The following is a 27,811-nucleotide window of genomic DNA, read 5'->3' on the forward strand; positions in this document are numbered from 1 at the left end:
ACCTCCCGCCGCCGCCACCGGGGCCACCGGCGGGGCCGCCCCCGCCGCCACCGGGGACCCACCGGGCAGCGACGCTCCCCCCGGCGGCGGCCGCACCGGCACCGGCGGCGGCTTCAGCAACGGGGCCACCGGCGGGGCGGCTCCGGCGCCGGGCAGAGCGGAGAGCCGGCCCGGAGCCCTCACGGCCCCGCGCCTCTTCGCAGACCACCCGCCGCCCCGACACTCTGCCCGGTCCCGAGAGCAACCGGGATAAACTGGGGACACACACACACCGTGCGGGGCTGCACCGCGGGGGATGCGGGCAAGAACCCCGAGGTGGGCTCCGGACGCGGGGGGTCCCGGCGGGACCAAAAGTGTTGCTGGCAACGGAGCATCCGGGGCGGCTCGGCCCCGGTCTGCACGGGACGGCCCTGCCGGGTCCCCGCGCCCACCTGCCCCCGGTTCCCGCACCCGCGCCCCCCGCCCCGCACAGCCCGAGATAGGTTGAAGGCTGCCGGCACCTAGTGGCTACTCGGGAAAAGCGGGAGCGGGCGGGACCCCAGGGAGCCCCGCCATCACCCCGGGACCCCGGTCCCGCCAGTCCCCGCAGCACGGGGCGGGGGCGGCACGGCGGGAGGCCGGGAGATGGTGGGGAGCTGATGACCCCGGAGCTGCACCCTGGGGCATCTGAGCCAGCACCGGGCTTGGGGCAGCCGAGGGAGCCCGTCTGGGTGCGGCAAGGGGGTCGTGGGCACTGCAGGGAGGTCTTGGACATGTTGGGGGTGGCCATGTGGGGCCCTGGTGTGGGGGTCAGTGTGGTGGGTGGGATAAGAGGAGCAGAGCCGCCCGGAATGCAGGGCCTGGGCTGAGAACCCCCAACTTGTGTCACAGGTGAGCACATCTAATGCTCAAACTGGTATTTTGAGGCTTGAGTGCCGGCACGGGTGGCACTGGTGGCACTGCCACAGGTGCTCTCAGGACAACCTTCTCTCTCCTGTGCGGGTGAGCCAGACAGCACCAAGGGCAGGCAGGACAGGGACAGGCAGGTTCTCTGTCCCCCACTCTCCCCAGCCCCCCTTCTCCCCTCTCAGCCCCAGCACGGGCCCCATAAGGCATCATAAAGCAGCACATGGTGCTGCTCTGAGCCCCTGCCCTGCCTGGCCCTGTGGCCATGACTCAGGGCAGAGGCACCAGCCTTGACTCGGTGTCCCAGTAGGGACCAAACCCAAACAGGTGCCCGGCCCCGCTCAGGCTGCAGCACCTTATCAGGCCTTGGCAGTGCCGCGCGCCCGCTGGGGAGGCTGTTGTGTCTGCGGACAGAGGCAGCGCCAGCGTCCCCTCCTCTGCCCACGCATTGCTCCTCCAGGTCCCTGTCCCAGCACCATCCTGTGAGATGGAGCGGGGCTGGGCTGGTGCCCCCCACAACCGTGCTGCCCCCACCCCAACCACAGCCCTGTGGCCACAGAGGGGGCTCAGTGCTGGTGTTTGGTGCTTGGTGCAGCCCAGCTCCCTGCCTGTGACAGGACAGCCCTGTGCCCCCAGCCCTGGTGCTCAGCACCCGCTGGATGCGGTCCGTGGGGTGCGGTGCCGGGGCGGGCGAGGGGCGTGTCAGGGGCTGCCGTGATAACTGCAGGCGCTGTGTGGGGCTGCGGGCACAGACGGAGCAGGGAGCGGGATGAGCCAAGGACCCCCATCCTGGGCAGCAGCCAGGCCCAGAGGCAGCGCCATGGGGTCCGGCAGCGCCTGGGGCCTCCTCCGCACCCTCTGCATCCTCCTGGTGCTGGCCGGGTGCCTGTGCCCTGCCACGGCCCAGTGGTTTTACCTGGGCTCGGAGGACACCACCCCAGATCCTGGCACCAGCCTCACCGCCCCCACCCCGGATGGGGAGGAAGGTAGGCAGGGTGCGATGGGGGCAGCACCCCAAATTCCTGCACCCCAGCATGGAGGGGGTATTTGGAGGGTGGAGGGTGAGGTGTGGGGTGCTGGGGTCTGGGGCTGCTGGTGGCACTGCTGTGGCCATGGCAGGTGCTGGGAACTGGGAGTGCTGTGCCACCCCAGCCCCTCTCCAGCCTTGCCACCTTTTGCCCCATCACCTCTTTGCTCCTGCAGATGCAGAGACCAGCATGGAGCCCACGGGGAAGGTGCTGCTGAGCAAACCCCCTCTGGCAAAGGCCCCCAGACGCCGGGACCACCTCACCAGGGGAGCAGCAAAAGGACCAGGCCATGCCCCACCACGCACCCGAGGCCAGGTGCCTTTCTCTGGGCATCATCCCCCTTCCAGCTCCTCCAGCCCTCCCGAAACTCCCTAGCTGCTGTCGGGCACCTTGCCATGTCCTTCCCCTTATCCGTGCCCTGCCTGCACACACCAGCCCGGGCACTGTGCCTTGCTCTGGCCCCGAGTGCGACTTCCCTTGGAAAGGAGCCACAGCAGCTCCCGGTGTCCCCCACATGGCACAGCCCCACGGCAGCACTGGGGCTGGGCCCCCACCCTGGGCTGGAGGCAGCCACGACTGCGGGAGGGTCCCATCTGCCCCCCAGGACCCCCCGAACCCCACACTGAGCACTCCCTGTCCACCCCAGCAGCACCGACCCACGGCCACCCCAGAGATCTTCGAGGGGAGCGCGGTGGAAGAGGAGTTCCTGCAGATCCAGGTGGTGGAGGGGTCCTGGTCCCCAGGGGGATGAGAGGGGCAGCCTCGGATGGGCACCCTGGCAAGTGGGAGGGACTGGCAGGGAGGGACAGGGGTGGTGCCTGCGGGTCTCACACTCAGCCCTTCCTCTCCTCCACACAGACGACAACGAAGGGGCTGCCCCGGGGGGTGCCCCCAGCCCCGGAGGTGGACTCTGCCCTCCAGGTGAGGGGTGAGCACAGGGCACCCCTGTTGGACCCAACAGCAGGGCTCAGGTCCCTCAGCCCACCTCTCTCTCCCTCTCCAGGTGCACAACGGCTCTGGCTGTGTCTGCCCCGTGCGCCCCGGCCCTGCCGGCCCTGCCGGCCCTCCCGGCCCAAAGGTGGGGTGGTCTTTCCCAGGGAGGGGCAGGGGTGTCCGGGGACCCACAGAGACACGCTGCAAGATGCTCTTTTGTCTGTACAAAACTCTTTTTGCTCAGGATTTGGAACGTGGCGTTGACGTCTGAGTTGGGGGGTGACTCGGGTGGCCACGGGCAGGGGGGCTGCAGGTCCCCCTGGTGGGCTCCAGTGCAGGGAAGTGCCAGGAGCCCGGAACCAGGGTCTGTCTTTCCTCAACAGGGAGAGAAAGGTGACCGAGGGTTCCCCGGAGAGAGAGGCCAGCCCGGAATCTCAGGGGACAGAGGGAAGTCTGGCAGCCCAGGACAGCCAGGTCACCAGGGTCCCCGGGGTCCCCCGGGTCCTCCCGGGCCCCCGGGGCCCCCGGGACCCCCAGGCACCTGGGGAGCCAGGAGCCCACCCGCGCCTGCCGCCCTCCCCGAGGGATCGGAGAACGAGGTGAGCGCCGGGGCGGGGACACGGGCGGGTGATGCCGGTGCTGCCCGCGGTGTCGCTCCCGGCGGGACCGGCGGGGACAGGGAGGGCTGGGGCACGCGGCCGTGCGGGTGGGCAGCCCAGGGGAGGGGGCCAGGGCTTGGGACACGGCGGTTCACTGACCCTGCTCTCTCTCCTCTCCCTCCAACCTGACGAGCAGCTGGGACCCTCCAGCCCTGTGGGAAACCCGGGACCCCCAGGTCCCCCCGGGCTGCCCGGCATGCCCGGACCCCCAGGCTACCCAGGCCATGATGGTCCCCCGGGGGTCCCTGGGCGGGAGGGAAAACCGGGACCCCCCGGCCCTCCAGGGGCTGTGGGACCACCCGGTTTCCCCGGGGCTGAAGGAAGTCCAGGGTCTCCAGGCTCGGCTGGGCCAGACGGACCCCCGGGGGCACCAGGGCTCCCAGGGCCTCAGGGTCCCCCCGGGGTGCCAGGGCACGAAGGACCCCCCGGTCCTACAGGACCTGCATCACTCCCTGGCAAACCAGGGCTCCGAGGGGAGCCAGGATTCCCAGGACTAAAGGTAAGGGCGTCCCAGCCCAGCCCATTCACGGCCCTGGGGTGGGGCAGGGTATCTGGGCTCACCTGGCCCTCGCCCTGCCCCGGGGGAGCAGCCTCCAGCACTGAGCCCTCGGAGGGCTCTGGGGCAGCCCCAGCCCTGCCACCGTGGGGCCTGGGGGCACACGGGGGCTCAGCCCCCACGCTCAACACCTTGTGCCGTGTGCCCATAGGGTGAGAAGGGGGAGTATGGACTGCCAGGCATGCCGGGAAGCCCTGGCCGGACCGGAGAGACAGGGCCCCCAGGCATGCCCGGTCCCATGGGGCCTCCAGGACCACCGGGGGACTACAGGGTGAGTAGGGGGTCCTGGGCTGCAGGTGCTGGGCTGGGGGCACCCCACCCTCATCCCAATGTCCTCTCCTTGCAGTGTGACTTGCGCCACGGAGGGCACCGTGGATTGGCCGGGATGCCAGGCCCCAAGGTGAGCTGGGCAGTGGGCACTGCAAGCAGGGGTCCTGGCAGGGATGAGCTGGGCAGTGGGCACTGCAGGCAGGGGTCCTGGCAGTGGATGGGTGGTACCCTGGGGCATGAGGCACAGCACAGTGAGGGGGGCTGGGGAGCCAGAGGACCCCCCAAGCCGGGTGCTGACAGGATCTCTCGCTTTCCTTCCAGGGAGAAAAGGGCGACCCCGGAGAGCCGGTTTGTAGTCACGAGCAGTGGCGGGGGGGGACTGGCTGGGGGGTGTCCCCACCCCCACACCTGAGTGTGCACCCCTGAGTCCCCTGTGCTGCCTCTGCTCCCCCAGCACCCTTTTCCTCACCCTGGAGGCAGCACCAGAGACCCCAAATGGGCTGAGGCGCAGGGTGGGGGGCGAGTGACACCATTCCCTGAGGCACATGAGAACACATACAGGCACACACGTGTGCATACGTGTGCCAGCACACAGTGCACCCACACATGCACCCAGCAGTCTGTGTCCCCAGTACCCAGCTCAGGCTCTAATCCTGCCTCTTTCTTTGCCTCACCCAGGGGTGCTGCTACAGGGAACAGGGGTGCAAACCAGGCCACCTCCCCTTCCCCAGCACTGGCAGCCAGCCCAGCTCCTGGGGGTCCATCAGAGGGTACCAGACGGTGAGTGCTCAGGGGAAGGGACCCCAGCCCGGTCTTGGGGACATGGATCACCCCACCAGCAAACCCACAGGGCCCATAGCCCCAACTGGGGTGGAGGAATGGAGGATGGAGAGGGGGAGAATGGAGGAATGGAGGATGGAGGGTTGGAAGATGGAGATCAGTCTGAGTCTTTTCCCTCTGCCTCTGCAGGACAGCAAAGAGGAAACAGAGATTTATGGAGCGATCATCCCCCATGTGAGAGTCACTGCCTGGCTGGGGTCTGCACTGCCCCAGCCTGGGGATGTTCAGCCCTGGGAGGGATCCGGAGTGGGAAGGATGAGGGGCAGCAGCGGGGTGCCTTACAGCTGCCTTACAAAAGGCAGCACCAAAACAGCCCAATCTCCACACTGCTCTCCTGCAGGGTGTTCGAGGTCCCCCTGGTCCCCCCGGGCCCCCAGGCCCCCCTGGCCCACCAGGTCTCCTCTACCTCAACGTAAGGCCCAGCACGGGTGTGTACACTCCTGTGTCAGAGCACACACACACATGTGGGTGTGCACAGCACCAGGGCCCCCCCAAACCTGCCTGTCTTTGCTTCCAGAGGGTGTACCCGGTCCGTGCCCAGCCCCCCTGCAAGCAGCCGGTAAGGCATGGCCTCACTGTCCCTGAGAGTCCCCATCCCCTCCCCGTGCACTGGGAAGGGTGTCCCTGTCCTTGTGCCCAGCAGGAGTAACAGGCCCCATTTGCCTTCACAGGTGGCCCCAGACCCAGGCTGGGCAGCAGGTGAGGGCATCTCCCAGGTGTTCCAGGGGCTCCTGAAAACACCTTTGCTGAAGTCTTGCCTCCCTCCCTGGGTGTTGGGGCCATGTTGGCATCAGTCCCTGGCACCGCCGCTGGCTTTCACCCACTCCCCTCGTGTCCCTGCAGGGCCAGCTCCCACGGGAGCACCCAGGCCCTGTGATGGGACACCTTGTGAGCCCCCACCTTCTCTGGGCTCTCCAGATGCCGACACCCGTCAGACAGAGCCATCGGACTGCCGCACTGACCCCCGGGTGTGTCCTGGCTGCAGCCATGGGTGAGCCCCCCCAGCTCCCCCAGACCCCACAGCAGGGCCCTGACCCTCTGCATCCCTCCAGCGCCAGACGTGGGTCTTCAGGTCCAAGGAGCTGATGGTGAAGGAGAGCGGTGCCGTGCCCGAGGGGAGCCTGGTCTACGTGCAGGAGGGGAGCAGCGCCTTCCTCCGGACCCCCGCCGGCTGGAGCCGCCTCCTGGTACTGTGGGGGTCCCTCGAGGGGCTGGGGGGACAGGATCCAGGGCTGGATTTGGCACTGGGGCAGCAGACCCCTGGGAAGGAGCAGGTTTCCCCTGACCTGTCCCTCTGCTCGTGTCATTGAGCAGCTGGAGGATTCGCGGTCAGTCTTGGCTGGTGACGACCCTTCGGCCTCCACCCCACGGTACCAGGTGAGAGGGGTGTGAGCAGATGTGGGGTCTGCTCATGTCCCTGCAGGGGGATAGAGCCCTCCTCTGCCTGCCGAGGGGGACAGACACCATGGGACTGTTCTCTCCCTCCCCCCCTCCTCTCCTCTCCTCTCCATCCAGGAGGCAAAGCGGGTGCGGACAAGAGGTCCCAACACAGTGTCACCTGTGCAGTCCCCAATGGACTCGCTGGTGAGCCCTGCTCAGGGTCCAGCCGTGCTGGGAGGGACATGCCGTGGGGGTGGGCTGAATGTCTGCAGGGCAGTGCCAGCCTGGCATGGGGTCATGTTGGTCTGGGGAGGGTGTCACCCACCGATGGCACAGGGATGGGTGTCCCCAGACTGACCTGAGCTGTGTTATTCCAGGTCCAGAAGGAGGAGGGACAAGGGTTGCCCCAAATCCCACCAACCACCATCGCCCCACGGATCCCATCCGTAAGGAATGCCTGGCCCTGGGGGTGGGAGAAGGGGCAGAGGTACCCAGGGGATCCCCAATCCTGGCCAGCCCCCCCAGGAGCCTCTCACCCCCCGGGAAGGAGGGAGCAGAGCCCCAACACCTCCCCACTGTCCCCCAGCTCCGCCTGGCCGCCCTCAACGTGCCCCTCTCAGGCGACATGAGCGGGATCCGGGGTGCTGACCTGCAGTGCTACCGGCAGTCCCAGGAGGCCGGGCTGTACGGCACCTTCCGGGCCTTCCTGTCGGCCCCCACCCAGGACCTGGTGTCCATCGTCAAGAGGACAGACAGGACCCTCCCCATCGTCAACCTGAAGGCAGGTACCCCCATCCCTGGGAGGGGCTGCGAGTGACAACCCCCCCTCCAGCCCCCAGTGAGCTGTGGTGGGTGTGGGACCCCTGCCCAGTCCTACTCTGGGGCTGCTGCACCCCAGCCGTGCTCGGTGCTTTTGGGGAGCTGCTGGAACTGAGAGCAAGTTACTGCCCACACGTAGTGGGGACAAGGGCACCCCCCTGGCCCCTGGCTCAGCACCATGGCCCATGCCCACAGGGGCAGCTGCTGGCCAAGTCCTGGAGCTCCCTCTTCGAGGGTCACCCTGGTGCCACCCCACGGGGTCCCATCTACTCCTTCAACGGGCGCAACATTCTGACGGATCCCCTCTGGTGAGTCCTGAACAGTTCCCCCAGCGTGGGAGGGGAGTGTGGGGGGCCTGTGGTGGGTCCCTCCCCGCTCAAGCACAGGAGCAAAGAGCTGGGGGTGCCCCGAGGTGCCCCACTGACCCCGTGCCCACCCGCAGGCCCCACCGGCTGGCCTGGCACGGCTCCACGGCACGAGGGGGCCATGCCCGGCGCCGGGACTGCCAGGGCTGGCGTGGCTCTGGCACAGCCGAGGGCATGGCCACCCCCCTGGGCCAGGGCCGGCTGTTGGCCGGGCACCGGCACAACTGCTCCACACCGCTGGCCGTGCTCTGCATCGAGGTGGCCTTTCCCTACCGGCACATGTGGTGACAGCGGGGACACCGGGCCACGCTGCCACACCGGGCAGCCCCGTGGGCCTGGGAGCACTGTGGGCAGCGTTGGAGCTGCGCAGGAGCACCAAGGGGATGCCAGCCCCACAGCCGGGCTGTGTCATCCCTGTCTGTGCCATCCCACGGACCCCTGTGCCATGGGGCGATGCCAGGCTGTGCCCACACAGCCTCCCTGCACCCACAGTGGTGCCAACACTGTCACCACCCCGAAATAAAAACACGCAAACGTTGTTTTTTATGACACTGTGCTCTGCTCTGAGGGGACATGGCTGGCTGCAGGGAGGGGCCAAGAGGACCTGTAGCCACCTAGGAATGGGGAGAGGGGCTGGAGGAGGGGTTGGGAGTGGGCTCCAGTCCCCTTGGGATTGGCAGAAACTGGGAGGGGACACTGCGGGATCGGGGATGGCACAGGGCTCCATGTCACTGAGGTCAGTGTTGTGTCCCCAGGAGCTGAGTGTATCCTATCCCTGTGCGTCCCAGTGTGTCCATGGGACTGCCCAGCATATCCCAGTAATCCCCAGTGTGTCCCAGTGGGTCCCCACAGCCTGTTCCCTGTATGCCAGCGATTCAACTTGCCCTGTGTTCCAGTGTATCCCAGTGATCCCCACTGTGTCCCAGTGTATCCACGTGGGTCCTTGGGGCTCGCCCAGTTTGTCCCGGTGTACCCCAGTACATCTCGGGCTCGCCCAATTTGTCCCAATCCATCCCAGTCCGTCCCTACTCCAAAGGTAACGGGCCCCCGCTGTACCCGCCCCCTCGCTCCTCTATTGGCCGGTCTCGCTGCCCGTCTCGCCGCTCTCCCTCCCGAGTGGCCGGTTTGAATGCGCGGAGCGGCCTCTGATTGGACAGAGTGAAGGAGGGCCCTCGAGCCGTGTTCCCGCCCCAGAGCTGTGATTGGCGGCCCGCGGGGCCACGCGGGCGGGGATTGGCGGAGCGTTTCGGCGGGACGAGCGGAGGTTTGAAGGGGCCGTTGGCGCCGCTATCGCCGCCTCAGCCGCCGCCGTCATGGAGATCGCGCAGCCCCCGTCGCCCCTCCGGGTGAGTCTGGTGACCGCCACCGACCCTGCTCGGCGACCCCCGGCCCCACGGGCCTTCGGGTCCCCCCCCGCCATCGTCCTCCTCGGTGTTCCCGACCACTCCTTAGCTCCCGCCGGGCCCCCTCAGAGTCTCCCCCAAACCCCCTCAGCGCTCCAGGGCCCCCTCAGGGTCTCCCTGGGCCCCCTCAGGGTGATGCCGGGCCCTATCAAGGTCTTCCCAGGCCCCTTCAGCCGTCGCCGAACCCTCCTCAGGGTCTCACCGAACCTTCCCCAACACCTTCCCTCTCCCCGCCCCTGGGCTCCCTCAGGTTCTCCCCAAAACCCCGTCAGGGTCTCCCCGAGCCCCTCTCGCCGCCGCTTCCCTCAGCCCCCCGTTCCTCTGCGGTTTCCCTCATCCCTGTTCTGTCGGGCCTCTCCCTCGGCCTGACCCCTCGTTCCCCGTCCCCTTTTCCCCCACAGCCCGCGGACGAGAACGCCCGGACGCACAAGGCCGATGGCCCCAAGAAGCTCTCGGTGGAGCACATCTACCAGAAGAAGACGCAGCTGGAGCACATCCTGCTCCGGCCGGACACCTACATCGGCTCCGTGGAGCTGGTCACCCAGGTAAGAGGCAGGGGCGTGCGGGGCTGAGCCCCCCGAGCACCTCAGGGCAGGGGGGGGGCATTAACAGCTGTTTACAAAGCACGAAACATCTATTTATCAACCACAAAACATCTGCTTCTCTAACGGGTGGCACAGAAGAGAGGCTGTACCCTGGGCACTTACGAAGTTCTTCCTTTTTTTTCCCAGCAAATGTGGGTTTTTGATGAAGACATTGGCCTCAACTGCAGACCTGTGACCTTCGTGCCTGGCTTGTACAAAATCTTTGATGAGATTCTGGGTAAGGTGGCAGATCTCCTGAGTCAGTGAGTGACAGGTTATTAACAGGGGTTGAATGCCTACAAAACTGGATCTAAACAGAAGAACTTATCAAGAACACATTAGCCCTGCTTAATAGCAAGCCATTCATGGGAAACAAAAAAAACACCCCAATTTCAAAAATCCAATTACAAACCTGATTTCATTCAGCCCAGACTTCTCCCTTTTCTGTTAATGGTTGGACTCGATGCCCTCACAGGTAATTTCCAACCTGAATAATTCTGTGATAACTTCTAGAACTCCTCTTTGCAATTCACAAAATATTTTCACGCCAAGATGATTATTAGTGACATTGCATTGATCTTTTGTGTTTATTCTGCTGAAACACTTCATAGTTCTGTCTCGATTTGGAATGTAATAAAGTAACAATATTCTCTTTCTAGTCAACGCCGCAGACAACAAGCAGAGGGATAAAAACATGTCGTGCATTAAAGTCACAATTGATGTGTAAGTTTCATTTCATTGCTGTTCGTTGCCTTCAGCTGTTCTGCAAAGCTGGGGTGGCACTGCAGGGGCTGATCTGAGTTACCCCAAATTTGATCCACTAGCTGTGAAAGCCTTTCTCTTTGCTCAGTCCCCTGGTCTCTTATAGAGGGCTGACAGGGCAAACGGCTGCTTTTTACTTGCTGCTGTTTTCCATCTCTTCCTGCCTTTTTATCCTGGTTGAGCACAGGCAGAGAGTTTTGTGTGTGTCCATTTTAGAGCAGATCTGGGGATTTCTGTGTTGCCTGTCCCCCCTCTGCTGGCAGCTGCTGCACTTGCTGAGCACAGATTTGCTCCCGATGAAATGGTGCCTTTCCCCAGAGCCTTTCTATATCTTGCTTCACAGCTCAGTCGTTTGCAGCCTTAAAAACACATTTTTTGTGTTGGATTTTTTTTTCCCCTCCCCTAGAGAGAATAACACAATCAGTGTGTGGAATAACGGGAAAGGTATCCCAGTGGTTGAACACAAAGTGGAGAAGGTCTATGTGCCTGCCCTGATCTTTGGACAGCTGCTGACATCCAGCAACTACGATGACAACGAGAAGAAAGTCACAGGTGGGGAAGAAGTTGCAAACTGAGCTCGTAGAACGTTGTTGCTTGTTGACAGTTGCCTTTGGATTGTGCTGAAGTGGCCAAACTCCTGTTAGTCTGGGATTCTTTTGGATAGTTTTGGACAAAGATAGTAATACAAGTCTGTGTTCCTTCTAATTCCAGGGGGGAGGAATGGTTATGGAGCCAAACTGTGCAATATATTCAGCACGAAATTTACCGTGGAAACTGGATGTCGTGAATACAAAAAGTTATTCAAGCAGGTAGGAGCACTTCTCATTTCAGAGAGGTTATACCTGAGGTGTTCAGATGAGACCCTGAGGTTTTGTTTCAAAAATCTAGGCACTCCTTCAGTGCATTATGTTTAGAGTAAATTTGACCCACAAAATATAATTCAAAGGAACAATGAAATTAGCAGACAGCATCAAAATCTGGTTTTCAACCAGAGTTTTTGTTAAATTTGAAAGTATCTAAAACTCAAACCAGCTTACTGTTTTTTTAAAAACTACAGTAGTTACTTGCGTGTGCTTGACTTGCAACTCACAAAAGCTCCTTTCCTCAGACCTGGACAGACAACATGGGAAAGGCTGGAGAAATGAAGCTGAAATACTTTGATGGAGACGATTACACCTGTGTCACTTTCCAACCTGATCTGTCCAAATTCAAAATGTCAGTTCTGGATAAAGACATCGTAGCACTGATGTCTCGAAGAGTGTATGATATTGCTGGGTCCACAAAGGATGTCAAAGTTTTCCTGAATGGACAGAGGCTGCCTGTAAGTGAGCATTGAAAAGAAACGCAAATATCTGCACTTCTCGTGCCATTTAACCAGTGAGGTTGTGTCCAAGCCATTCCTGTCGTTGCACACAGCAAAGGAGGCATTCCTGTACCCACTTTGCAGGAGGATGTGCATTAAGTATTTATGGGAGCTGTTATCAACCAGTTGTCTGCTCTCATCCGTGTGCAGGTGAAAGGATTCCGCAGCTATGTGGACCTCTATCTGAAGGATAAGGTCGATGAAACTGGGAATGCACTTAAGGTTATCCACGAGGAAGTCAATTCCCGGTGGGAAGTGTGTTTGACTTTGAGTGAGAAAGGCTTCCAGCAAGTCAGCTTTGTCAACAGCATTGCCACCACAAAGGTAACCTCTCAGTGTATTTAGTCAAGCCAGCGCCAAATTCTTCAACATTAATATTCTTGGCTATTTCTAAGTGTATGTATTCTAGTAAAAAATAGTTAAAATTGCAAAGACTGTGCTAAAAGTTTTAAATAGATATGTGTAGGTTTGTGGGGTTTGATGGCCTCACCCTGGGTCCTTGTCCTGTTTCCTTTAGGGTGGCAGGCACGTTGATTACGTCGCTGACCAGATCGTGACCAAACTCATCGATGTGGTGAAAAAGAAGAACAAAAATGGAGTTGGGGTGAAGCCTTTCCAGGTACAACATCAGAATTTCCCCCGTGGGAAACACAACTCGAGCGTTACTGCCAGTTGTAACTCCAGCTTGATGCATAACTGTGTTGGTTTGATTAATAACACATTTCCATTGTACAGATAGTAGATATAGGATTGCTGATTATAGAACTCTCACGTTGTCTAATTTAAGGCAATTCTCTTTGCTCTGCTGATGTATTTTGTAATCACTCTTAAGTCAGTGTAGATGCACTAAAACCCAGTACCTGTTAGAAAACACCCATTTAGGCTGAGAGATGCCAATTCCTTGAGATCCCAAATCATCTAACATTGCTCATGAATGTTCATTAGCTGTCCAAAATTCTTCCAGACCATTTAGGAAAATTCCAAACCCTACAGTGATAACTGAGTCTTTCCTCACTGTGTGATTGATGGGTGAGCTGAGCCTGTACAGTGTGTGATCCTTGCTGTATCTTACTACAGGTGAAGAACCACATGTGGATTTTCGTGAATGCCTTAATTGAAAACCCAACCTTTGACTCTCAGACAAAGGAGAACATGACTCTGCAGGCAAAGAGCTTTGGGTCCACCTGTAAACTAAGCGAAAAATTCATTAAGGGTGTAAGTACTGACAAACAGGGACAACCAGGATGTCTGTAAAACTTTGTAGCAAAAAATTCCATCATTGTTGCATCTTTTCCCACAGCTGTTTGGGCTTGGGTTTTGTATTGCAGGCAGTTGGCTGTGGCATTGTTGAAAGTATCCTAAACTGGGTAAAATTTAAAGCTCAGAGCCAGCTGAATAAGAAATGTTGTGCTGTGAAACACTCCAAGATTAAGGGTGTCCCTAAACTGGATGATGCCAACGATGCTGGTAAGTGCTTGACATCCTTTATAACCAATTCATTCAGAAACAGTTAAAACTCGGTTGTTAAATGAAAGATTTGTCTCCTAAGGAAAAGTGAGAAAACCTGTAATTATAGTTTTAACCCCATTTTATGGCCCTGTTTACTTTGTTTGTCCCCATTTACTGTGTGCAGTGCAACAAAACCTGTATTAGAAGGTATTTATCATTCACTTGTGAGTGTGCAGGCTTTGATTTCACTTCTTAATTACAAAACTGGCTCGATTTTCTCCTTTTTTAGGCAGCAAGAATTCTCTAGATTGTACGCTGATCCTGACTGAGGGAGATTCAGCCAAAACTCTGGCTGTCTCTGGTCTGGGAGTGATTGGCAGAGACAAATATGGAGTATTTCCTCTTCGTGGGAAAATCCTCAACGTCAGAGAAGCTTCTCATAAGCAGGTTGGGTGGAAAATGGTTACAGTTACGTGATGGAAGGTGTGGTGTGATTTGTGTAACGAGTTGGTGCAGCTGCTCACCTGGAGCACTGCAGCTCCAAGGTGAAGTGTCTGCTCTCACCTTGAGCCTGCCTTGCTGGTTAAGTGGGAATATCGATTAACTCCTGTTTGGTGCTTTGCCCGAGGGGATAATGTTTGTGTTGTGGGCTGGAAAATGTTTGGAATGATGTAGAGTGATTTTAACTGCTAAAAACGATAAGTTTCTAAACAGCAAAAAAAACACCAATAAGACAGAACTAATCCAACGATTCACTTACAGGTAATTTTATACTTTCTTGAGCTACATTTTGAGTTTGAAAGGCAAGTTTTTGTTCTGTGTGATGTCTTTCAGATTATGGAAAACGCCGAAATCAACAACATCATCAAGATTGTGGGTTTGCAGTATAAAAAGAACTATGAAGATCAAGAATCTTTAAAAACTCTTCGCTATGGAAAGATTATGATCATGACAGATCAGGTTAGGTTCATTGAAAATTGGGAGAAGATAATAATTAACTCTTAAATGAAGAGAAAAGAAGGAAACCATGCTTTTCTCCCACTGTTGTACCTAATTCTCTGTGTTTGTTTCTTTTTCTCATTCTGTGTTTTAATGGGTCATAATATCATTTCAGCCACAAAACAAAAAAGTAGAGGGGGGACTAACCACCAAACAACTAAAATCTGCTGATTCAAGGTCCTTGAGCAGTCCTTGACACCTTTTTTCACCAAAAATCTGCCTTTTTGGTTTCTCTCAATCTTCAGCAGTTAAAAAACACATGGTCACCTTTTTAGAAGTGAGTTAATAGGGTCAGTTAGGTGGAATTATAGAACCATTTGCTGTTAAGCCAACAACTGTCAATCCCATCATGCCCCTGATAAAATATGGCTTTTCCTTTTTAATTCAGGATCAGGATGGGTCACACATCAAAGGTTTGCTGATTAATTTCATCCATCACAACTGGCCATCTCTTATAAGACACAACTTTTTGGAAGAATTCATTACTCCCATCATAAAGGTGAGGCTTGGGGGATGATCAGGTGAATGAGTGAGGATTCACTGCTCCAAATCTGCCTCTGATTTCACAGTTAAAATATTTCTCTATCGCAGGCCTCTAAAAATAAAGAAGAAATTGCATTCTACAGCATTCCTGAGTTTGAAGAATGGAAAAGCAGTACACAGAACTACAACTCATGGAAAATCAAGTACTACAAAGGTTTGTAAAAACTTAATGTAGTGAAATTCAGTGGTCCAAGTCAGAGGATCGATGATTCGAGTCAGTCCTGCTTGGCAGAAAGGTTTGGATCACATGTGTTCTGTGTCTCTTCCCTCCTAAGATATTCCAGTTGCATTTCAGATATCTACATGGGTTACAGACAAAATCCAAAAGTACAATGTACCACTGCTCACTGAATTGTAATTCTTATGACTTTTGTGATACATCTCATTCTGAAGTAACTGAAGTTTTCAGAAAGTCATCTTCACACTGTCCATTCATGTGATACATCACAGAAACTGGGCATAGCAAAATATTTCTTTGAACTGCAACTTAATTTAAGCAAAAAGTCCTTATGATTAGCTCTGCTGTCCCTGCAGGTTTGGGTACCAGCACATCTAAGGAGGCCAAAGAATACTTTGCAGATATGGCAAGACACCGAATTGGCTTCAAATATTCTGGCCCTGAAGATGATGCTGCGATCACCCTGGTAACTAACACTTGATTTAATTGCTGACTTACTACCTTTGGTATTTCACCTTGTAGAGTGCTCGGTATTTTCTCTTAAAATGCTCTTGGAGGCCCGTGGGCTGGAGACAATCTCTGTGTTACCAAGGCTACGGATTTAGTCAAACCAGGAGCAGCAAATCTGCCCCCAGACCTCAGGCCAAGAGTAGCCTTTTAATGATGGGCTTTAAATATAGCTTAGAACAAACTAATCACTAGAAACCAATTGACATTTTCAGGCACAATAGTAAATATTTCTCTAACATTTTTCTGCATATTTTCTGCTGCAGTTTGCTCCAAGTTAGATCTCCCCTTTTTCCCCTGGTGCAAAACAGTGGATTAAAACAGTCCTGGTTTCTGTGAACTTCACCTTAGGGAACCCTTGACTCAAACATTCAGAGCTGTTAGGCAATGGCAAAAAATCAAATTTTTCCCCAAAATATTTATCTCCCCCCAAATCTGCTTTAGTTTTCTGCTAATACATTAAAAACGTATAAATTTAAAACTAACCACCCTGTCTCCTACAAACTGGTGGAAATTATGCTCTTAATATGTTTAGCTACAGAAACCTTTTATTGCACTTGGGCTCTTAAGCCAGCCTGTTTAGCACGTTATTCTCCTGGGCAAGCTCTTCCTTTCTTTTTCTCGACTGATCCAATAATGCACAACTGCAGAACGTTCTAGAATCGAGTTACTTCTCCTTTTGTAACACCCAGGCCTTTAGCAAGAAGAAGATAGAGGAGCGAAAGGAGTGGCTGACTAATTTCATGGAGGATAGGAGACAACGGAAGCTGCACGGTCTGCCAGAGGTAAAGGGTTTATGTTCACAAGCAAACTGGTTCCCAGTCTCTGCCTGGGGCTGTTCTCAGCTTCATCCCAGCACTGCACACGGCTCAGTCACTGAGTCAGGCCCGGAATTAGAGGACGTTGAAAATGTGTCAGGGTTTTGCAGAGCAGCTTCTTCTCTGCCCTTATCAGTGTAGCCTCGTTGTCAATTATCCAGCGGTTAATTTCATTTTTAACTCTTATCTTTCAAATTACTTTACCAATAGGGAAATGATAGCTCGAGCAGGACCAGATGAAGACTTTATTTCCCAAAAAATGGGCCTGCATCCTGGCAAATGTTTCCCTTTGCCATGCAAGGAGTGTCAGGACTCCAGCTGTATTTAGCTGGTCTTACAAGAGTTCCCATTTCAGTGAAACTAGCCAAGAGCAGATTAGGCCCTGTTAAATTAAGGCAATCTTCCACCTGATTTTCTTAGGAATATCTGTATGGGAAAAACACCAGTTACCTGACATACAACGACTTCATCAACAAGGAGTTAGTGCTGTTCTCAAACTCGGATAATGAGAGATCAATCCCATCACTGGTTGATGGTAAGTGATTCTGCATGGTGTGTCCCTAGAACTTAATAAATGGGTGTTTGATGTCCTGTCAGACTCAGGGAACCCACTGAGTTTCAGGATCAGTGTCCTGAAGCCTGTTTTCTGCTGTCCAAGCTTTTTTCAACTTCGGATTAGATGTCTTGTCCATTTTGTAGCACATTATTGCGTGTACCTTACTCACCTGGTGCAGGATCTCTGGGTGGATAAGTAGTTCTTGTGTCTCTAGAGAGCAGAAGCCAAGTGAAACACATCACATGTTCTAACCACGAGGTCTTTTCTTTTTTATACAGGTTTGAAGCCGGGTCAGAGGAAGGTTTTATTCACCTGCTTCAAACGAAACGATAAGCGGGAGGTGAAGGTGGCTCAGCTGGCCGGTTCCGTGGCTGAGATGTCCTCATACCATCACGGTGAGGTAAGGACCTGCCTGGGCCTGCAAAACACTTTAAATGAAAGACAAAAAGCCCTTCTGCTGGCGTGACAGTGGCGATGCCTCTGAAGCAGAATGAGGTGTTTGAGTGTGAACACCAAGCTGAAGTGGCTGTTTAGCTGCTATTAATGCTCCAAAATTAATTTAATCTGAGGTTGGTCACTCTGCCTGCCCTGCCTGGATTTCATGGGAGCAAATTTTGTTCCAAAAGTAGAACAAGAAAAACTCGCTTTATTTGGGATGGATCTAGGCAGAAGTTAATAACCTTTCTGCCTGTGCCAGGAGAAGTTAAGCACTAAAACAAGGTTCTCTGTAGAGACCCAACAGAATCTTTCACTGGAGGTTTCAGAGCAGGTAGACAGCAGTAGAGCCGTGGGTCACTAGGCCATTTCTAGTCACCCTGAAGCATTCTGCATGCTCAGCTTTGCACCTTCCTTCGTTTCAGGCCGCCCTGATGATGACCATCATTAACTTGGCTCAGAACTTTGTGGGCAGCAACAACCTCAACTTGCTCCAGCCCATCGGTCAGTTTGGCACACGGCTGCACGGGGGGAAGGACTCTGCCAGCCCTCGATACATCTTCACCATGCTCAGGTCAGCATTACAGAGTTCTTACTGTCTAAAAGATTCTTAGCAGGACCCAATCTTACAGCAGTTAGAATGAAAAATGAATTGACTTTTTCCCTTTAAAACTTTGGGCTGCTTGCATGCCCAAAGTAGCAGCAATTGAAGTGAGATCTGGGTGCTAGATTCAGGTATGGAAGCTTGAATGGAGCAGAGAATATGGAAATGGCAGCAGAAACAGAAAAATTCAGGAAGTTTCTTTTTTGCATGACCATCATGTTCTGTAATGAGAATTTGGGCTTGAATTCCCTTCTCCATTCCAGTCCCCTGGCACGGCTGGTGTTCCCACCGATGGACGACAACATCCTGAGGTTCCTCTATGATGACAACCAGCGTGTGGAGCCAGAGTGGTACATGCCCATCATCCCAATGGTGCTGGTCAACGGGGCTGAAGGGATTGGTACTGGCTGGGCCTGTAAGATCCCCAACTTCGATATCAGGGAAGTTGTGAATAATATCCGTCGGCTGATGGATGGAGAAGAGCCATTGCCAATGGTAAATAATTAAAAAACAAATGTCTCGCTCGTTGGTTTATCGAGCTCATATTGAGCATTTGATGGGAATGCTTGAAACCAGAAGCATCTGCACAAAGCTGAATCCAGTGTTTGTTCTGCTCAGCTTCCCAGTTACAAGAATTTCAAAGGCACCATAGACGAGCTGGGGCCTAATCAGTACGTGATTAGTGGTGAAGTGTCCATCCTTGATTCTACAACCATCGAGATCACTGAGCTGCCTGTCAGAACATGGACACAGGTAACAGACAGGGAATTTGCCCTGGGAATGTATAGTTTGCCCTGTAAAGCAAAAAGGGGTTAGTGGGGTTTGGGTCTGACTTTGTTTCTTTTCTCAGACTTACAAAGAGCAGGTTCTGGAGCCGATGTTGAATGGGACTGAGAAGACCCCCCCTCTAATCACAGACTATAAAGAATATCACACAGACACCACGGTGAAGTTCGTCGTGAAGATGACTGAGGAAAAACTGGCGGAAGCCGAAGCTGTGGGGCTGCATAAAGTCTTCAAACTCCAAACAAGTTTAACATGCAACTCCATGGTATGTGACAGATTCTGCTGAAGGAATTTCTTGGTTTAACTCAGGCTCTGTGGACAGCTGCAGTCGTTGCGTGAAACAAAAATCCTCTTTGGCAGTAACCTATTCACTTCGATTTTTCTGCTGTTACTGGTTTTAAATCAGCTTTCAAAGGTCAAGAACCTGGCTTGGGCATGGGCCCAGAGTGGATGGTTTGCCTGAAGGAGGCAAAGTGATCTGAAATCACAGTTTGCAGAGCCCTTTGAGCCAGCAGCACGGGCACTGAGCGTCTGGCTCCTGACAATGTGTGAAGCTGGATACAAGATGTTAGTCCTGCACAGAGCCTTAAGATTGAAGTAACCTTAACCCTGCTATGGGTATTCAAAAACATTGAAATTCTAAAATTGTCTCTGCTGCTGTGCTCACGAACTGAAGTAGTTTCTCAAGTAACACTGATAAGTTTGATAATTTGTCAGTTAATAATTGAGTGATATCATCACACCTGTGTTACGGTTAATTTTCAGTGGGTTTGGAATCAGTTTTATCATCATAATGCCCATGTTCCCTCGTTTTCCTCCAGGTTCTCTTTGACCATGTTGGCTTTCTTAAGAAGTACGACTCTCCCCAGGATATTCTTAAGGAATTCTTTGAGCTCCGGCTCCGATATTACAGTTTGAGGAAGGAATGGCTTATTGGGATGCTGGGTGCTGAGTCTGCAAAGCTGAGCAACCAGGCTCGCTTCATCCTGGAGAAAATAGATGGCAAAATCGTGATCGGTGGGTGTCGTTCTTGGTGACTGGGACTGTGAACTGGGAGAACTGGGTGCCCCCTTGAGCTCTGTCAGCACCCACTCAACCTCGGGCTGGCTCTTACAAACCACACCAGAGCTTATCTCTGTTCCGGTGACATGCAAGAGGAAAATGCTTCCCAGAGTATCCTTGGTCTGTGTGTGTGACAATTTTTTGAGAGTAGAACTTTTTTAATAATTTAGCAATAATTTTTATCTATTTCTAGCTCGGTAGCAGTAAGAGTTAATTGTGTGTGGTGTTAGAAAGGGGCAGTGTTTGCTGTGAAATGCATTCTCAAGAACCCATATCTCTGTCCGTTATCTTTGTGAACCTCTGCAAAAATATTCCAGATCATGTTCTCAGTGGACTGAGGGTTCAAACTTAGAAGATACCCAAGTAGCAGCATCTGAGAATCATGAGCTAGAAAAAGAAGCAGGTCTTTGTTCCCAACATTCACATTTTGCAATCCACTTTTCCCCCCTCGGTGTAAAAGACGGGCTGTGTTTCGCTGCCTTCACGGAGGATGAGGCCAGACAACGTGTCATAAGATGCTTTGTGGTTTGTGTCTGAAGGCAGCCCAGTAATCCCAGCAGCCGAGTCTGTCTGAGCTCAGGAAGAGAAATAATTCCCTTGAAATGCATTTTCTTGTTGTTTTTTTTTTTTTTTTTAATAAGTAGTTCCAAGGCTGCCAGAGCTGGTTTCATTTGTATTTGTGTCTCATGGTTGATTGCTTCTGATACCTTAAAAAGGAGCAAATTCCAGCTGAAGCATTTCCAGTGGTTGGGCACTCAGAGCATAAATTTCCCAGGTGATGTCTAATGAGGTGCAAGTTATACCAAGCTACCAGGGTTTTTTTTCCTCCACCTGCCTCCTGTTATCATGAAACCTGTTTTATACCATCACACCTTTTTTTCCAAGTTCAAAAACTACTTAAAGCAGGGGAAATGCCTATGGAAACAAAGAAAAATATTTACAGTGCTCTGGCAGCTACAGGACCAATGCTACCCTGACAAATCACCTCCTAAGTAGGAGCTTTTCAGGTGTTATTCAGGCTCCTCCACATGTCCCAGCTGTGATGAGGAAAGGCTGGTCTGGAGTCCTGTAGGATGCAGGGATCCAAAACATAAAGCTCATCAGTTGCTCCTGATGGCAAGTGTTAGTCATTGAGTGACAATCCTGAAATGTCTGTTTGCAGAAAACAAACCCAAGAAAGAGCTGATCCAGCTTCTTATCCAGAGAGGGTACGAGTCTGATCCAGTGAAGGCTTGGAAGGAGTCGCAAAACACGGTAATGCCTCGGTCATCCTCAGTACACCCAAGCTGGCTCTGAGGCTTCATAATCCATACAGAGGCCTCAGGTCCTTTTCTATCCACAGGATTCAATAACCCTACCCTTGTGTGTCAGGGTATTTGTTGACAATGTTTCAAATCCATATTCAGGAAGAAGAAAAGGAGGAGGAGGAGGAAGAGAGTGACAAAGAACCAGCTGCAGCTTCTGGCCCAGACTTCAACTACCTGCTGAACATGCCCCTGTGGTATCTGACCAAGGAGAAGAAAGATGAGCTCTGCAAGCAGAGGGATAACAAAGTATGTGCCTTCCTTTGCTTATTAAAAGTGTTAAGTTTATATATATATATATAATGTGTTGGGTGGGGTTTTGTTTTTGGATGGTGGATTGAAATATGTGACTAATGATTATCATTTGTGATTCCCTTTAGCAAAAGGAGCTGGAAAACCTCAAGCGCAAGAGTCCCTCTGACCTGTGGAAGGAAGACCTTGCTGCTTTTGTTGAGGAACTCGATGTATGTAGATGCTCAGTGCAGATGACCCACTCCCTCATCTTACCCACCAGCTCTTTATTGACTTTTGGGGGTTTTTCTGTGTTATTTTGTGCTCCCCTCTGCAGGCAGTGGAGGCCAAGCAAGTGCAGGATGAGATGGCAGGGATTGCTGGCAAACCTCTGAAGGTGAAAGGAGGGAAAGCAAAGGTGAAGAAGGCCCAGCTGCCAGAAGTGATGCCATCCCCTCATGGCGTCAGGGTTGTTCCTCGGATCACTGCCGAGATGAAGGCAGAGGCAGAGAAGAAGAAAACTAAAAAGAAGATAAAGGTACAAAGGAACATTCCAAATACTCAGTCTTTCTTTATATTTTCTTCAGTGCAGTCCTAAAGGAATGCAAGTCCTCGTTAGCTGGACTTGTCCCGCTGAAGCAGCTGTTCAAGGAGAGGGACAGAACCTTAGGGCTTGGGGAGCACTGGGAAAGGGGCTGTCAGTCTAAAGGACAACAATTCACTAATGTATCAGGAGATGGCTTAGAGGGAAATCTTGACCCATCACGGTGTCGGGGTGGGTTGGTAGCTCAGAAATGGAGAGGCAGGTGCAAACATGGTTGTTCCAGGTATCTTGGGAATTTGATAAACCCTTTAGCAGGCAGGAAGCACAGCCAGTAAATTCCCTTCTCCAGAACAGCCTTTGCATTCCCAGCAATGCTTTCAGCCAATTAATGCCATCATTGTTCTCCGTATCGAGGAGATGAAGAAGATTGAACTCTTTTTATAGAACTAGTTGAAATTGTGCCATTCAGCCATTTCCAGCAGAGAAAACTAACCCACCCCCTCACCTGTTTGGCCCTGGAAACCTTTCCTCCACATAATTCCACCCAACAGTTTTTCCAAATAACTTCCACTGTTGTTTTTATCCCACCCTGTCCAGCTCTGCATCCTCATCTTCCCCCAGGGCCATCCCAGTGGCAGGACTGGAGCGCTCAGGAGTGGGGCCTGAGTTCCTGTTTTTGTTCCTGTTGGGTTTTGCTGTTTCAGTCACCTGATTTGGGGACAGATCCTGTCTGATTTGCAGATCCTGTCTGTAATCAGTTCTACACACAGTTTGTTTCACAGAGTCAGGTTTCTTGTATCACTGACTCTTACACATCTAAAATAAGCAGCTCCTTCCTCCCTCACCCCCCGTGCCTCCTCTCCAGGAGCTGACTCACTGTTTGGTATCTGCATCTGCAGAGTGAAAAATCTGAATTTGATGAGAATCAGGATGAAAACACATCCGGAGAGAAGGAGTCTTCAGGCCTGAAGCAGAGATTAGCACAGAAGCTGAAGACTGAGCCAGGTAAATGCTTTGATGTCATTCCCTCCGTAGAAAGGGAGGGGAAGGGTTGTCAATTTGGTTATTTGACCTCTTCCTGAAGGTGGTGAGCAACACCTGGGATCGGGAGTTATGGGAAAACTAGGGGAGAAAGAGGTCCTGGATAACAGTCAAGCAGGATAAATTCCTATTTCTCTTTGTTTAAACCAGAATCCTCTGAATTTAGTGTATTTCTAAGCTGAGTTTGAACTGCTGATCCTGAAGTACACATGGAAGTTTGCTGGCTCATCCTGCCTCCCGCTATTTTTCAGGAGCTAAGAGACAGGCCACTCTACCCTTCAAACCAATAAAGAAAACCAAGAAACGAAACCCTTGGTCTGACTCAGGGTCTGATTCAGAGTCTGATTTTGAAGCACCTCCTCAAAGGGAGCGAGTGGTTCGTCAGGCAGCAGGTGAGTGAGGACACGGCTGCAGAGAGGGATAATCTGTGGAGGAGAAAATGGAACAGACTATTTAGGGAGCTCCCAGAGCCTCAGATCACATTCAGAAATCATTTTTAAAAGGCTTCTTTATTTTACTGTCTGAAACAATTAAATATTTCTACCATTTGTGCAACACATTCAAGGAAAAAGCAGAAAAGGGCATCTAGAGCAATATGGTTATTTGGTTTAATTACACAACTGTCTTGGCAAATTAAATGTGTTGTGGGTGAGGTTGGAAGACTCCAAATGACAGAACACACTTGTCATTTGGAGTCTTCTCCCTGGCAGTCTCAGCATCTGCTTGTTTTTATTCAGATCTTTATTTTTTAATAACTGCAGCTAAAATATTGAAAAAGAAGCTGAGCTGCATATTGCCAAATGTGTAAAATAACACATCTGTGTTCTTCCATCAGCCAAAGTCAAGACCATGGTCATTTCGGACTCAAATTCCTCCAGCTCTGATGAGGAGTCTGAGTTCCAGGGTGACAGCGCAAACAGCTCTGAATCGGATACAAACTCCAAGGAAAAGCCTCCTCCCAAGCCCAGAGCTGCTCCCAAGTGAGTATTTCTCCGTAGCCACTGAAGATTGGTTGTGCTTAATGCTTCACATAAATTCATAGCTCTGGTTTTTTTCAAGGCACCTATTTAGCGCATCATAAACTGAAAAAATACTTGGGGTTTTGTTTTCCAGGGAAAACACTGAAAAAGCAGTGAAAGCTCCCAAGACAAAGGCAGAGCCAAGTGCTGTCCCCAGTGAGTGAGAGACCTCTAAAGCTGTGGATTGTCCCAAAACCCCTTGGGAGTGCACAGGGCAGAGCAGGGGGGACAATTTGGCTCTTTCAGACTGACTTTGTGCTCCCTTTTCCAGTTCAAGTCCCAGATGTCACTGATGACAACGTGGGCCAGGCTCCTGCTGCTCCCTCTGTCCCAGTGCTGGGCCCCAAGGCCGGGCCCAAAAAACCCTCTGCAGCCAAGAAGGCCGGAGCCACCAAGGGTAAGGGCAGCTCAGCAACATCATTTCTGGAGCACAATTATAATTCCTGTGGGAAACGATCCGAGTGATTTCGCTCGGCGCTCCAGGGCCTGAGCAACTGGAGTTTTCATTTCAGCAAAGATCTGAGGTTTGTGGCAGAGGTTCTCTGGTTGTTGTCATGTTTAAGAGGTCTGTTTCCAAACATATCATGTTCTAGTTCATGTTGGACATGCTTGGAGGGAGGGAGTCTTAGTTTGGGAACAGGAAAAGTGAATGCTTCCTACAGGGCTATGTAATACTTGGCAGGAATAATCTGGGTGGAATTTGTGTCTTGCAGTCTATGTCTTACTGTGTGTCTTTTTGGGAAGAAAGCAGCCTGGGAGCTTCCCAGGAGGCAGAAAAGCTTTTTGGGGCAGTTTGATGTATCCAGTGCTGGCTCCACCTCGTCCATCTCTGGCATTTGACTTGTGGGTTTTTTTAAACTAAACTGCCCAAACTTTGTCAGATTTTGACGCTAGTTTGCATATTCCAAATGGAATCAACTGGGTATTAATCCCAGCAGGAAAGTAGTGTGTTACTTCCACTCCTAAACTGAGAAAGCCTGTTATCCTTCAGAAATGAGCTGAACTGGGAGATGTGCTTCAAGATGCTCTTAAAAAATGTCAAAATGTAGGTAAGAAAGAATCCCCAAGTGAGCGTTTGGGAAATTCCTTCCTCCCTGTGCAGGACTTTGAAGGTCTGAGGTGGGCCACAGATCCTTGAGAGTCCGGAACTTTTCAAGCTGAAATAGTCTGTAAATTGCCTTGGGGACCTTTTTAATTTGATCCTTTAAACGTAGCGGAACTGAGCAGATAAACAGCCTCATTCCTCATCACCCGGGGAAGAGAGATCTTTCTAGAAACCCCGGCTTCAAACGGAGGCGACCTGCGCGCTGACCCCTCGGCAGCGCCGAGCCTGTTTGTGTTGGAAGTAATTCCCAAGCTGGGAACGAGAGAGGAGCGAAGCGGGGATTTAACGCCGCGTTCTGTTCCAGAGAACCAACCCTCCATCATGGACATCCTGGCCAAGAAAAAGGCTGCGCCCAAGCCAGCGGCGAAGGAGGGACCCCCGCGCGCCAAGGGCGACAACGCCAAGGGGAGGAAGGCCACGAAGAGGCAGCCGAGCTCCTTGGATTCGGATTCCGATCTGGATATTGGCTCGAAGCCGTCCAAATCCGTGGCATCGAAGGTTTGTGCCCTGCACCCATCAGTGCCAGGGGATCCACAGGGAGCGGGGTCGGTTCTGGCAGGAAGAGGTTAAGCCTCTGCCTGCCTGTGGGGAACAGGGTGGTCACAGAATCGTGGAATCTCTTGAGCTGGAAGGGACCCCCAAGGATCATTGAGTCTGACTCCTGGCCCTGCCCAGAACACCCCAACAATCCCCTCCTCTCCCTGAGAATGTTGTCCAAACACTCCTGGAGCTCTGGCAGCCTTGGGGCTGTGCCAACTGCCCTGGGGAACCTGTTCAGTGCCAACCACCCTCTGGGGGAAGAACCTTTCCCTAATAAGGGCCAGACACCCACTGTACCTGTGGCACAGCGGGCCTGTGATGCTCACTGTTGTTCCCTGGGGATGCTCAGATCCATGACTCCTTCCCTGCTTTCCCTACAGAAATCCAAGCTGCAGGATGACACCTTCACCGCTGAGCCCAGTGCCAACAGCCCCGTAGCCCAGCCCCAGGCCAGGCCTGGCCGTGCCAAAAAGCCCGTCCAGTACCTGGAGGAGTCCTCAGAAGATGACATGTTTTGAGGTTTTAGGACAATTTTAAACTCCTGACCCACAAAGAGCCTTCAGCAGAGCTCTGGAGCTCCCACCAACGACCACCTCAGCCTAGGAAATCATCTCCAAATACAAACCGCTCCAAAAATGTTCATTACAGGTGAACACAGCTCGTTTTTTCTTGTTTTTAAATAATTTAGATTTGTTGAAACAAGAACATCCCCTTTTTTGTGAGCACTGGAGCCACGTGCCCAGTGAGTGCTGCCGCACTTCCCTCTTCCCTGTTATTTGACACTTTGTGGTCATTTTAGTGTTAAAGTTGACTTCAAAACATGCCAAATTTTTTAAAATTGATGCAACCCTCATGAAATATCTTAAAATACTAAAATATACAAACTTAACTCCACCACCTGACACAGGTGAGCTGGAGCCATTTTTCCAGCAATTCTCCCTGTAAATATTTTTTGTGTTTTTCTTTGTTGTCCTGAGTTTGTCTTTTTTTTAATATTTGTCTAATAAAAGTGTTTATACTGATTTTCTTCACTGATTTTGGGCGTTTGTTTTTAGGAAAATAACCACTGCAGAGCTTGTGCTAAGCCCTCCCTCCCTCTGCCAGAGCAGAGGGTTTGGCACAAGCTCTGGGGGTGTTGGGTGGGTTGGCCACTTCCCCACTGGTTGTGGCCACTGTGGCTCCCCAGCCAAATTCCTGTGAACACCCCTGTTGTCCCCAGCACGGGAGGAGCTGCTGGGCCAGAGCAGCTGTGGCTGCCCCATCCCTGGAAGTATCCAAGGCCAAGCTGGACAGGGCTTGGAGCAACCTGGGATAGTGGAAGGTGTCCCTACCCATGGCAGGGGGTGGGACTGGATGGGCTTTAAGGTCCCTTCCAACCCAAACCATGAAGCCCCAGGGCCCCCCACACTATCGGTGCTTTGCTGGAACCCAGTCAAGTGTGGAAAGCACTGTCAGATTTTCCACTGGCTCTGGAGAGTGTCTCCGGCGCGTCCCCTCCGAGGGCCGGGCTATTTACGGCTCCTCCGCTGCAGAACCGTTGTCACAACCCCTGACGAGGCCACGGGTGGGTTGTGGGGCTGCTCCCAGAACCCCAGCACCACCCAGACGTGGAGGGAGAGCCCTGGGAACACACAGAGTGCACCACAGTGTCCGCACCAGGGGTTTCCCCATCCCAAAATCTCCTTGGGTGAGGTGTTGGAGGTGCTGCTGGATGGGAACTGAGCTGTGGGATGCCAGGCACTGTGACCCACCAGGGGCACTGCACGTCCCCAAGGGGCAAACGGGCTCTGAGGGTGACCCGTGTTGTCCAGGCTCCGCTCCTGTTACTGGAAAGGGGATTTGAGGTGCTGGCAAAGGCCGTTGGTGCTGCCCTGGCCAGGCAGGGGCTGGTGGGAGCCCAGCCATGCCATGGGGGATTTCTTGCAGGGATCACACGTGACAGAGCCATGGGAAGATCCATGGGAAGATCCATGGGCCCCCTGACAGCCTGGGCACAGTGTCCTGGGTCAGGGAGGGCCAGTGCCAGGCATGAGCATCCCCTGGGCACCATGGGGCAAAGCCCAGCCCCTGGTAGGAGCTGTGCCACCACGGGTGGGTGCACCCAGGCTCTGATGGGTCCAGGGGGCAATGCCAGCGCCGGGGGAGCCTTTTGGGGGCCGAATGCTGTGGCTTGGGGACCTGAGGCCCTGCAGGTTTAGGGAGGCCAAGGTTTGGGGGCATTTTGGCACAGAGGGGGCCACTGC

General features: G+C 53.3%; 2 protein-coding genes across 2 annotated transcripts; both read left to right on the plus strand.

Annotated features, from left to right (window-relative positions):
- The first annotated feature begins 641 nt into the window (after nucleotides 1-641).
- On the plus strand, nucleotides 642-8,273 carry LOC116798548 (collagen alpha-1(XVIII) chain-like). Its single transcript, XM_032711046.1, has 23 exons — nucleotides 642-1,871; nucleotides 2,089-2,228; nucleotides 2,560-2,631; nucleotides 2,772-2,834; nucleotides 2,917-2,991; nucleotides 3,230-3,445; nucleotides 3,642-4,004; nucleotides 4,213-4,332; nucleotides 4,408-4,461; nucleotides 4,653-4,679; nucleotides 5,010-5,111; nucleotides 5,301-5,345; nucleotides 5,512-5,583; nucleotides 5,689-5,730; nucleotides 5,843-5,870; nucleotides 6,090-6,139; nucleotides 6,224-6,358; nucleotides 6,486-6,548; nucleotides 6,687-6,755; nucleotides 6,929-6,997; nucleotides 7,138-7,332; nucleotides 7,566-7,678; nucleotides 7,813-8,273. Exons 1-23 carry the CDS (start codon nucleotides 1,655-1,657, stop codon nucleotides 8,021-8,023), a joined length of 2,541 nt encoding a protein of 846 aa, XP_032566937.1. The 5' UTR covers nucleotides 642-1,654; the 3' UTR covers nucleotides 8,024-8,273.
- Nucleotides 8,274-8,962: 689 nt separating this feature from the next.
- On the plus strand, nucleotides 8,963-26,588 carry TOP2A (DNA topoisomerase II alpha). The gene is made up of 35 exons (XM_032711460.1): nucleotides 8,963-9,081; nucleotides 9,540-9,683; nucleotides 9,870-9,960; nucleotides 10,382-10,445; nucleotides 10,891-11,036; nucleotides 11,196-11,293; nucleotides 11,593-11,805; nucleotides 11,998-12,171; nucleotides 12,365-12,466; nucleotides 12,925-13,062; nucleotides 13,176-13,314; nucleotides 13,586-13,743; nucleotides 14,131-14,256; nucleotides 14,684-14,794; nucleotides 14,887-14,992; nucleotides 15,373-15,482; nucleotides 16,216-16,308; nucleotides 16,762-16,876; nucleotides 17,176-17,297; nucleotides 17,758-17,906; nucleotides 18,200-18,431; nucleotides 18,555-18,689; nucleotides 18,787-18,987; nucleotides 19,544-19,739; nucleotides 20,947-21,038; nucleotides 21,191-21,337; nucleotides 21,469-21,552; nucleotides 21,657-21,857; nucleotides 22,763-22,868; nucleotides 23,156-23,296; nucleotides 23,740-23,884; nucleotides 24,018-24,079; nucleotides 24,195-24,320; nucleotides 25,333-25,526; nucleotides 25,949-26,588. Exons 1-35 carry the CDS (start codon nucleotides 9,049-9,051, stop codon nucleotides 26,084-26,086), a joined length of 4,632 nt encoding a protein of 1,543 aa, XP_032567351.1. The 5' UTR covers nucleotides 8,963-9,048; the 3' UTR covers nucleotides 26,087-26,588.
- The last annotated feature ends 1,223 nt before the right edge of the window (nucleotides 26,589-27,811 follow it).

Source organism: Chiroxiphia lanceolata, chromosome 26 (assembly GCF_009829145.1).
Source record: "Chiroxiphia lanceolata isolate bChiLan1 chromosome 26, bChiLan1.pri, whole genome shotgun sequence".
In the NCBI taxonomy this organism is placed as follows: Eukaryota; Metazoa; Chordata; class Aves; order Passeriformes; family Pipridae; genus Chiroxiphia; species Chiroxiphia lanceolata.

Coding starts and splice junctions, on each gene's coding strand:
- LOC116798548 (XM_032711046.1), top strand. CDS start 1,655: ATGAGCCAAGGACCCCCATCCTGGGCAGCAGCCAGGCCCAGAGGCAGC. Junction 3,446..3,641: donor CCGAGGGATCGGAGAACGAG/GTGAGCGCCGGG, acceptor CCTGACGAGCAG/CTGGGACCCTCCAGCCCTGT. Junction 4,462..4,652: donor CCGGGATGCCAGGCCCCAAG/GTGAGCTGGGCA, acceptor CTTTCCTTCCAG/GGAGAAAAGGGCGACCCCGG.
- TOP2A (XM_032711460.1), top strand. CDS start 9,049: ATGGAGATCGCGCAGCCCCCGTCGCCCCTCCGG. Junction 9,684..9,869: donor CCGTGGAGCTGGTCACCCAG/GTAAGAGGCAGG, acceptor TTTTTTTCCCAG/CAAATGTGGGTTTTTGATGA. Junction 13,744..14,130: donor GAGAAGCTTCTCATAAGCAG/GTTGGGTGGAAA, acceptor GATGTCTTTCAG/ATTATGGAAAACGCCGAAAT.